This window comes from Arachis hypogaea, chromosome 19, assembly GCF_003086295.3.
Source record: "Arachis hypogaea cultivar Tifrunner chromosome 19, arahy.Tifrunner.gnm2.J5K5, whole genome shotgun sequence".
NCBI lineage: Eukaryota > Viridiplantae > Streptophyta > Magnoliopsida > Fabales > Fabaceae > Arachis > Arachis hypogaea.
In genome coordinates this window covers 15,237,962-15,249,656 of record NC_092054.1, presented here as the reverse complement: position 1 = coordinate 15,249,656, position 11,695 = coordinate 15,237,962, and the positions used below count along the sequence as shown (strand labels likewise).

Sequence of the window (11,695 nt, the reverse complement as noted above, 5' to 3'; positions counted from 1 at the left end):
TGTTGACGAATAGGGTTAATTTTCTCTTAATATAAAAGAAAGTAAGAAACCAGTGGTGTACTGGTGTCATGTTAGGGGAGCCCTTGCAAGACAATTTGATCTCTTGAAAAACAAACTGCAACTAACAAATAGCCTTCTGCCCTTACCTATTACAATGAAGAGCTAAGCTACCCAATGCTGCAACTGCACACTCACAATTGACAAGGATACATACAATTACAAACAGAGTTTATGCAACTTGTAGTTTCCATGATATACATACAACATGAATCATTCAGGTTCCATGAACATCGCTAAACACCTAAACCTATTCAACAGTGCCCTTCTATTTTCTCCTTGATCTGCTATATAATCTGGAAGGTGGTGAAGGGGAGAACTCAAATGGAAGTGGCGGAAGATCCATCTCCCCTTTCAAGATCCATCTCCCCTTTCAAACTCTGGAATTTTTTGCAAGCAAGCAAGCGCCAAGTTGATACAAAGGCTTGCTTGGTCCTTGTTGTAATGTTCCTTCAATTTCTCGTCCACTAGTTCTAAAATGTTACCCGCTTGAGCAAGATGCCTACACCAGCTGATCAAATTAGCTTTCTCAAGCTTCATGGGAGATGCCAGAACATGTAGCGGCCTTCTTCCCGACACAATCACAAGAATCAAAACCCCAAAACTATATATATCGGCCTTCTCCATTAAGAAGCCGCAGCCGCCATACTCTGGAGCATAAAACTCAATATGTGAGCAGATGACCAGAATCTATCCAAGGTGCCAAATAGGGGATGGCATATATTGCAATATCAATATGAAATGACATTATGTCTAATGGCTTTCGGCTTCCATTAGACCTTAAATATAAAACTTCTAATTTATAGCAAAATTCTAAATCATCCATGAGAATTGAAAAGAAAAATCAAGAGGCATTGAAGCCTGCAGAAGCAGGACACCATTTATTGTTGGAAAAAAGCAAAATTTGCCCTGCTTGACAGTAAAAATTTCCCTCTTTTAACAAAATCCCTATATATAAATATCCATATTGTAAACCCTAAATAAACTATTATATCAAAATAATTCAGAAATCAATTCAACAAATCGATAATCAACCAATGCCATATTTTTAAACAAAATAAAATAAGCATAAACATGAAGTTTTAAAACTGAAAAAAGAGGCTTTTTTTTTTTTACCTGTTTGCAGATAGTTCAAGTAGAAGGAGATGGAGCAGAGGCACAACGCGGGGATGGGAGGCCAGGCGCTACGAGGCTCGGCACGGTGCGGCGCGGCGACGTCAGGCGAGGGGCTTCACCGCGAGGGACGGCGACGGCTTGGATGGAGAAACGCCGAAGATCTCCGAACAGAACAAACCAGAGGAGACCAGCGCAGAGGGGAGGATGCGACGGACAGCAGACCACCAAGCGTCCGTTGCAGAGGAAGCCAGACACGGACGCGGACGACGGACGCAGGAGACGCAGGAGACGCAGCAGACGATCCTCGCGATCTTCAGAGAGCAACCTAGGGTTTGTTTTTCTTTGGGACGAAATGAAAGGGGTGTTTTTGGTATTTTGAAAAATTACATTTTTGTTCAGCTAGCTAATCCAATCAAATGACAAGAATATTCGTTTTTTATCAAGAATATTCTGTTATCTTAAACGTTATATTCACGGCAGGGACTTAATTGAAAAAAAAATAATGTATAGGGACCCAATTAAAAAGAAAAAAAGTATAGGGACCTAATTGAAAATTCGGTGAAACTATAGGGACCTGCAGAGTAATTAAACCTAAATAATAATATATACTATTACAAAATTTATTTCAATAATACATGTTAAGAATAAGGTTGGATGCTGACATGTGATAGTATTTAAATGTGTCCAAGCATGTTCGAAAAAGAATTTTTTAGTTTTTATTAAGATATGGTTGGACACAGCAAACACGTGTGTCGGACGAGTGTCAATGAATATTGTATTCGAAATGTATTCGATACACAAACACGACAACTCAGCGAAATGTACGTACTTCATAAATTACTTCAAACTTTATTATTTAACTTAATTGAACTTAGTTCATATATAAAAAGATTTAAATGTGTAGTATTATATTCAATATCTATCCCAATAATAGTTACAAAATTTATTTAAAATGTCTTAATAATTACAAGTTTTAATTTTATTAAATTCATAACGTACGGATGCCCTCTTAATAATAATTTACTGTTAAGAAAGTGATACTACTTTACAAATTAAACATGAAAGTTATTATAAGATGTGTTTGGAATTTACGTCGGGAATAAGAGAAGTCAGTTTGAATGTCTTGAAACGTTCTATTTTTATGTTTGGCAATTTTTTAGACTTCTGAACGTAGAAGTACATGCTTTCCACCTCTAAACGTACATTCACGTGAAAGTAAAAATTGTAACTCCTGCATTTACTTGGGGAAGGTTGATTACTGTTGAGAAATTAGATAAAAAATTTATTCATTTTCTACCAGCTCTACCCTTCATTTTCTTCTATAAAAATGATACAAGTAACCATATAACTTTTTCCGTAATTCTTTGTATTTTTTGTTTCAAATTTTTTTTTTCATCAAGATCTTTTAGATAGATCTGTTTTAATCACTGTCTAGGTAAATATTTAAAATTTTTTTATTACTTTTAGTACTCTCTTTCATATTTTGATTTTTATGTTTTTTATTGTATTGTTTTTATTTATATGATAAATATTTTTTATATTATTTTTTTAGTATTTTGATGTTATATTTTTAGAATTCATACTATTTTTTAGTTCATATGAATTTTTTTTTATCATTTACTATACTATTTTTTATATGTATATTTTTTAAAGTCTTTTTTATTTTTATTTAGTTTTATTTGTATAATTTTTTATTTATTTTTATTGTATTTTTTTATTCATATAACAAATATTATTGATATAAATTCTTATTTTTATTAATTTTTATGATATTTTTATTATTTTTTTATATAATTTTTTTATTTTTTATTGTACTATATTTATGTCGTGTATAAAACTTTTTATTTTTTATTTGATTTTATTTATATAAATTTTATTTACTTCTTATTGTAATTTTATATGTTAACTTCTGATATTTTGTCAGCTTTTATATGATACTTTAATTTGGTAAATAAATATTAATTTTATTATAAAATTAATTAATAAGATTTATTCAATATAAAAAATTATTTAAATTAATGTCTTTTTTAGTAATTTTTCATCTAAAAATAATTATGAGTAGTATAGTTCAAATAACATTTATTTTATTAGAATCTATTTTGATATAAAGGTTATCAAATATAAATCATATTAACACAAACTTATTATTTTTTTTATCAAAATCAAATTTGCAAAATCAATTTTATACAAATTTTCGTTTGTAAACTATAATCCAAACACATGTAATACTACATTTATTTTTCATTGCTCTAGTTGTGCACTTTATTAAAAAAAATGTTCAAGAGATAATAAAAATAAGTTTAAATTAGTTCAATTCTTTTATTTTATATTTATTAATTATTAATAAAATAAATAAATAAATTTAAATATAATAAACATATAATTATAAATATTATATATATATATATATATATAATTATAAATATTAAATTATATAAAATATTTTTATGTTATTATCTTCTTAGTATTATTATGCTTTTTTTATATCACAGGAAGAAAAAAAAAAAGAAAAAGTAGTGAAAATGCAAAATAAGTAACAATGAGTAGGGATATTCGTGGGTATGAATAATCCGATTATCCATCTAATTCGATTATATTAATTTTAGACTCAATGAATAATCAGGTACAATTAAATCTTACCCTATTAAATTTGATCCTAATTAATTCGGATATTAATTCTAAAATTGTGAAACCCATACCAATTAGTTTAATATTAATTAAAAAATAAATAGAATCTAATAATATATAGACACAAAAAATTAATTATCATATATTTATATATAAATATATATTATTTAATTTATTTTTAATATATATTTTATAAAAATTAAATAATTAATATAATGACTAAATTTTTGTATATATATAAAAAGATTAAATTTTAAAACATTTACTACTTCACAAGTCATCGAAATATACTACAAATTTAAAAATAAAGTTGATCCAAATAAGACTAAAAATATATGTAATAATTTTTATTTATTAACATTACACAAAAAGAATCACACGAATATCAATAAATTATAAATTAAATGATATAATTTTTTTTAGATAAAAACTCAAATACAGGTGATTTTATATGAAGTTGATAAACAAGAATCATTAGATGATTCAACTAAATTTTCATATAACAGTTGTCGCCTATCAGCTTTATCTGAAGTCAAGTCGAGCAGTTGAGTTTTCACGTCTCTTTTAATATATGTAACTGTTTATGATAACGAATGGAGCTAACATGAGTGGGCAGAGTGCCAGTGGCTATATATATATATACAAGTGGGTTATGGGCTTCTATGCTTCGCAAAAGGATATACATAATAAGAATCACAGTTATGGCTTTCAAGACTTGGATCTACGACCAAATCCAAGAACCCCTTTTTTCCAACATTCACCTATGGCTACTCTTTACAATCACCGTCTTCTTCGTCTTCAACCACACAAAGAAATCCAAACCCAATTCAATGAACCTTCCTCCATCACCACCAAAACTACCCTTCATCAGAAACCTCCTCCAGCTCGGCACACTCCCACACCTTTCTCTTCTAAACCTCTCCAAAACTTACGGCGACATCATGATGCTACAATTGGGTCAAAGACCCAACCCAACTCTGGTAGTTTCATCCGCCGAACTTGCAAAAGAGATAGCCAAAAACTACGACCTAGTTTTCTCAAACCGGCCACAAAACACGGCCACGAAGATCTTGTTGTACGGCGCCACCGACGTCGGGTTCGGGCTCTACGGAGACGACTGGAGGCAGAAGAGGAAGATATGCGTGCTTCAGCTTCTTAGCACGAGAAGAGTGCAATCATTCAGAGCGATCCGAGAAGAGGAAGTTGAAGAGATGGTGAGGGTGTTGGTGAGAGCGAGTTCAAACGAGGAAGCGGTGAACTTGGGGGAGATGGTGGTTTCGAGTTCGAACAACATAGTTTGTAAGTGCGCGTTGGGAAGAAAGTACGGAGAAGAAGGTGGGATTCAAGATTTGGCGAGGAGAGTGATGATTTATTTGACGGCGTTTACGGTGGGGGATTATTTTCCGGCATTGGGTTGGGTTGATGTGGTTAGTGGAAAGATTGGGAGGTATAGAGAGACTTTTAGAACGTTGGATGGATTGTTTGATAAGGTTATTGAAGAGCATAAAATGGCAAAGAAGGAAGAAAGTGATGGTGATGGTAGTAATAATAAGAAGGATTTGGTGGATGTACTACTTGGAATTCAAGAAGATGCAGCTATGGTTGATGGGGAGTATAAGCTTACCAACAATGACATTAAATCACTTCTCATGGTATGCCCTATCTATCTATCTTTTCTCTGCTCCCTTCTTAGCTTTTCAATTGGTGGAACTCAAGTGTATTCTACTTCACCTTAATAGGTGTCATTAGATAAAAATTTAGTCAAATCAATCAAATCATCTTACGACTTTTATTTATCAACTTCACGTGAAATCGACTGTAACTGAGTTTTTATCTTTCAATTTCATAACCAACAATACTCGATAAGGTGACCCACCCCTCCAAGTTTTTATGTAAAGGCAAAAAAATATAAAAAATTCGACGAACCATAATTTATTGTTTTCGGCTAATATTTTAATTATTAACATAATTTCTTTAGTTATCCATTTATCTATTAATATACTTTTAATTTATGCTTTTAAATATTGTTGGTTAACGTTGATAAAAAATAATAAATTTTATTAATTTTTTAATATTTTTCAAAAATATTATTATATATATATGAATACTAAAAATTAATTATTGAATTAGTCATTATATATTTTAAAATATATTTTATATTAATAATTAAAATGGTGGTTGATTTTTTTGTATATATCTAATATAATTGAAAGACATCATATATAAATTTTTAAATTGTTTAATATATTTGACTAATAAGTTATAATTATAAAATTTTTAACTATCATTTTTATACGAAAATTATTAATGTTGTGCAAGTATGAGATGTATAAAATTAGTCACACATAAACAAAAAAAGTAAAGAGTTTATAAAATGGAAAACTCATTAACTTATTACTTTAATTTATTATCTTATTTTGGTCAGCTTAGTTTAATTAAAAAATAATTTTAGTAACTAAGAATTAATTAGTAAAAATAAGTTTTAAAAAACCAACAATTTCTTACTAATAAATAATTAATGCATTAAATTTAATTTTTATACATAGACTAACCATGATTTACGTTCATATATTACATAATTTTCACACACTTGTAATAAAAATAGAGACATAAATTATTATATTTTATATATTTACGTTCATATTTTTTTTCATTATTTAGATTTGCAATCTTTTATTTATATTTGATTTCTATATTTTTACGAATTAGCAACATAACTCATAATTGAATAATAAATTTTGCATAAAAAGTTGGAATATACTAATTAAATACATATTGTACTTGTTTGAGTGTTATTAAGTTGATAAAAAAATAATAAAAAAATTAATTTTTTTAATTTTTAAAATATTTAATAAATTTTTAATAATAAAAATAAAAATACTAAAAAATAAAAAAATATTTTTTTGAAAAATTATAATTTATATTTTTTTAAATATATTTTTTTTAAAAAAGAATATTTTTCAAATAATAAATAAATTAAAATATTTTTATATTATTATATCTAAATATAATTGATAAATAAAAAAATTTTTGAATTAAATATAAAATTATTTTATTTCTCTATAATTTTTTTTTAAAAGAAATTTTTGAAAAAATATAATTTTTTTAGAAATTCAGTCAAACAAACAAATTGTCAATAACAAAAATCAAAAGGGAAACTTAGAAAGAAAAAAAGAAAAGTAAGAAACCGAAAGAGTACGTAATGTTTTTGTCCCATATGTATTATCCCATAACATGAATTCAACAGATGAGGTCAAAGGATATATTACTATCTCATTCAGATCATTCATCTCTTATCCAATATTTACGAAACTGAGTCATATTAGTGCCTTACAGACAAAGGAACGACAATATAATATGCCTCATCTTTCACTTTATTAATAAATAAATTAATAAATAAATAAAAGAAAAAGAATCCGGCTTTTTAAGCTAAGCCTTAATTTCTTCTATTTATTAATTATGTGCTAAGAAAGACAAAAAATTATATATTTAATTAAATTATTATTTAATAATTTTTAATTATTAATTTTATATATACGTGAATATAAATTTTTCTTTTTGCTAATTGTATTTTAAATATCTTATTAAACACATATATTTAAAAAATATTATTTTTTCTAATCGAGTAAGTATCTAAATTATGAATGTTTAGTTTTTATATGAAGTGAGAATGTTTTTAAATATCTAAATTTTTATATATTATGTTGAAGATAAGTTCATACAAAGCGGGTCAACTGCAGGTCTTACCACTCTTGCAGAACCGCATTTCGATTTTGATCTATCACTTTAACATAAATAACTAGGACGCCACATCTATTTTTATAATTTTTAAATAACCTCTACTGCCAGAAGTCAATTTTGTTTGATATATAATTATTCAACGCATTATATTATGTATACATTAAAATTAATTATTAAAATTAATTATTAATATAAAATATATATTAAAATATAAATATATATTAAAAATAAATTAAATTATTTATTTATATATAAATATATTAATAATTAATTTTAATAATTAATTTTAATAATTAATTTTAATATATAAATAATATGTTGATTTGATAATGATTGAATTGAATTGAGTGTCTAATTATTATACTCCACTTCAACGTAACCCCCTGGACAACGTAACAGATTTCGTATGCAAACGGTCAGACACAAAATCTTCAAAATCTTATTAGTTTATTGCATGCTCATAATATAGCTAGTAACTATTCTAAATATATTATGATTTCTGACGATTTCGAAGAAGTTGACTATTTTGATATTTTATTCAATGGTTTCCTTTTCATTTGTTGTATATATATATATAAAATCCACATCAATCGTTAAATTAAACTATTTTTATTCGAATAATTTTCAGATAGATAATATTAAATATATATATTAATAATATACAAATTTCTTTTTTTCTTATTTTTTACAAAGCAAATTATGGAACCAAATATTTTTTCAAACAATGTGATATGTTACATTGGATAAACTTTTAACCCTTCTTTTTCTTAGTAAAATTACAAAATGTTCTTGTAAATAAATTATAGCCAATACGTACTAAATATTTAAACAGTGATTTTAAATCCAAAAATCAAACATACTCTGAAAATTAATCATTAAATTATAGTAAAAATTCTCATGCAGCCGGTGAAAAATCGTTAAATAATAATTTGAGTATATATCCATTTTGGTCTTTAAAGAATTTTAAATCAGACATTTTAGTCTCCAAGTAAAATTAATTACTCGATTAGTCCCTAACAATTAATTCCGTCAATCACTTAGGTCCTTGGCTCCGTAAACTCTAACGGAAGACAAAATGGTCCCTGAAAATTCTAACATAAGACAAAATGATCTCTGACAACTTTAACAAAGGACAAAATGATCCCTGACCCCTTTATTCGAAAACGACACTATTCTTCCACAATTTTTATCATATCTTGCATAACCCTAACATTCATACTCTCCTTCTTCACCTTCACAGTCTTCTTTTTCATCTTTTCCTTCCTCCTCTTTAGCTCCAAGATTAAGGCATGGTGTAATTGTCACACATGTCGCACCTACCTCAACATGTCATGGACCACACACACTTCCTAAATCTTTGTGACTGGTACATCCGCCTCCTCTGTACTTCACCCACCAAAAGCATCCACTTCCACGTCTTTGATAACATCACCTCCAACCTGAACAACATCCACGACATCCTCAAGACCAAGTTTCACAACTACTCTAAGGGCACGCCTTTCTCCACTCTCCGGTAAGCAATATAGATTGTTGGACATTAGGACATCATGAGAAGATTCTCCTTCGACATCATATGCAAATTCTCATTTAAAATAGACACCGAGTGCTTCATTCTTGCTTTTCCGGAGTCCAAGTTGGCAGATAGCTTCGACCTCGCATCCAAGCTATTACAATGAGCAATGTCGCCGTTGCCGCTCATATGAAAACTGAAGCGATTACTGAACATTGGTTCGAAGAAGAAGTTAAAGGAAGCAATCGAAGTGGTGGACAATGTGGTCATGGAGATGTTAGGGCAGAGGAGGAGGGAGATGGCAACGACGATGACGAGTCTTAACAAATTAGACTTGCTGTCTGAATTCATGGGATCCATCGAAAACGACAACTAGTTGAGAGACATAGGCATTAGTTTCTTGAATATGAATTGGTTGAGAATAAGTTGAGGATCTTTTTTTCTTGTGAACATTAAATTTATAGAGTGTGCATTGTGTAGTTTGAAGTTACAGTGTTAGACTGTTAGTGTTATGCGATATATGATGGAAATTGAGAGAGAACAGTGTCATTTCCGAACAGAGGAGATCAGGGACCATTTTATCCCCTGTTAGAGTTGTCAGGGACTATTTTGTCCTCCGTTAGAATTAACGGAGTAAAGGACCTAAGTGACTGACGGAGTTAATTGTTAGGGACCAATCAAGTAATTAATTTTAGTTAGGGACTACGTCCAGTCTGAAATTCTTTGAGGACCAAAATGAGTATATATCTAATAATTTAATAAAATTTATCAAATTATCTAATGATTCTCAAGTATTAATTTTACATAAAAATACTGCATGTAAATTTTTACTTTAAATTATACACTATATATATTATTTTACATATTTTTATTTTGTGTTTTATATGTATTTGATTAGCTAATTTAATTTCGTAATATAAAATAAGGTTAAAGATAGAGATAGAGGGACGAAACTTAGCTTGTTAATTTTAGAAAAAAATGATTCAATTATAAATAAAGAGTGTCAGATAATATATTTTGATTATAAAATTAATAATATATAATAAATTGATGAATTATTGCAGGACATGTTTGTAGCGGGCACGGACACAACTTCAGCAACTATAGAATGGGCAATGACAAGACTTGTGCAAAATCCAGAAATTATGAAGAAAATTCAAGAAGAAGTGAGAAGGGTTGTGAGATGTAACAATTCATCAAAAGTGGAAGAAAACCACATCAACCAAATGCAATACTTCAAGTGTGTAGTGAAGGAGACTCTACGGTTGCACCCACCTTGCACCGTTTTGCCTCCACGAGAGACAATGGCTCATGTCAAACTCAATGGATTCGATATTCCAGCAAAAACAATGGTACCACCTAACCTAATTATTCATTCTCTACACATTTTCTTTTTAACTTTTATTAATTTTATAAATATAAGTATAACTATCTTCATGAATATTATTTTCTATCATATCTGCATATTTATTTTATAATAAAATATATTTTTATCTTTAAAATTTATTATTTTAAAAAATATCTTTAAATTTTAATTTATTTCAATTTTGTTTAAAAAAATTTTAATTTATATCAAATATACTTCTACATTAAATTTAAAGTTTAGGACTAATCTAACAATAATGTTTGACAACAAAAAATTTTTACTAAAAATTTGTGTTTGGCTTCCTTATATTAAAGATAATTCTTTGTTAATGAATTGATTTTATATTTTTTAAAAATTTAGTTGACAAGGATATAATTTGATACAAATTGAAAATTTTTGAGATAAAATTAAAATGAATTAAAACTTAAGAATATGTTTTAAAAGTTTTAGCAAACTTGAAGTAAAAAAACATACTTTATTTATCCCTTATTTTATTAAATTTGTGGTATAGGTTTAATTTATCATATTTAATATAATTGTGTATTTGTATTGGTACAACATATAGGTACTAACTAATGCATGGGCAATTCAAAGGGATCCAAAATTGTGGGAAAGGCCTGAGGAGTTCATGCCTGAGAGATTTGAGAAAAGTGAAATTGATTTCAATGGTGATCAATGGTTTGAGTTCCTTCCATTTGGATATGGGAGAAGGGGTTGTCCTGGAGTGTTCTTTGGGGTTGCTATTGTTGAGTATGTTCTTGCTAGCCTTCTCTATTGGTTCGATTGGAAGCTTCCAGAAAATGTTTCATCAGGTCATGACATTGATATGAGTGAGGAATATGGACTCGTTGTCTCGAAGAAAGTGCCTCTTCACCTTAAACCAATAGCACATGTTAGAGCTTAATTAATTAATCTATTAAAGTCATTATATTAGCTAATGTTGTTTCCGTGTTATCTTTGCTTTATTGTGATGTATAGCGTATTAAGAAAAATAATAGTTAATGAAAAATGCTATTTGTCACTAAAATCAGTTACCAATGTATTTGTGTATAAATATATGTGTGATTTAATTTATTTTTAATGTGTATTTATATTTTAATATGTATTTTATACTAATGACTGACTTTAGTGATTGATTTTGGTGTACACGTAACATAACCCATAAATAATAATGATGGATGTTGCATGAAAATAATATTGAGTTATGTATATCAGTTATCAACTTCCTCTGATAAAATAATATTTTGATACTACATACATGATGTATGTATGCCAAT

The 11,695-nt window shown here is 28.1% G+C and overlaps 1 protein-coding gene and 1 long non-coding RNA gene across 2 annotated transcripts; one reads left to right on the top strand and one right to left on the bottom strand.

Moving 5' to 3' along the window:
* On the bottom strand, positions 1 to 1,633 carry LOC112777438 (uncharacterized). The gene is made up of 2 exons (XR_003190428.3): positions 1,174 to 1,633; positions 1 to 707 (listed from the first exon to the last, which is right to left on the bottom strand). It is a non-coding gene; the product is annotated as an uncharacterized lncRNA (long non-coding RNA).
* A 2,506-nt stretch (positions 1,634 to 4,139) lies between these two features.
* Positions 4,140 to 11,492, top strand: LOC112777191 (phenylacetaldehyde oxime monooxygenase CYP71AN24). Its single transcript, XM_025821495.3, has 3 exons — positions 4,140 to 5,453; positions 10,117 to 10,404; positions 10,984 to 11,492. The coding sequence occupies exons 1-3, from the start codon at positions 4,464 to 4,466 to the stop codon at positions 11,320 to 11,322; spliced, it is 1,617 nt and encodes a 538-aa protein (XP_025677280.1). The 5' UTR covers positions 4,140 to 4,463; the 3' UTR covers positions 11,323 to 11,492.
* Positions 11,493 to 11,695: the final 203 nt, after the last annotated feature.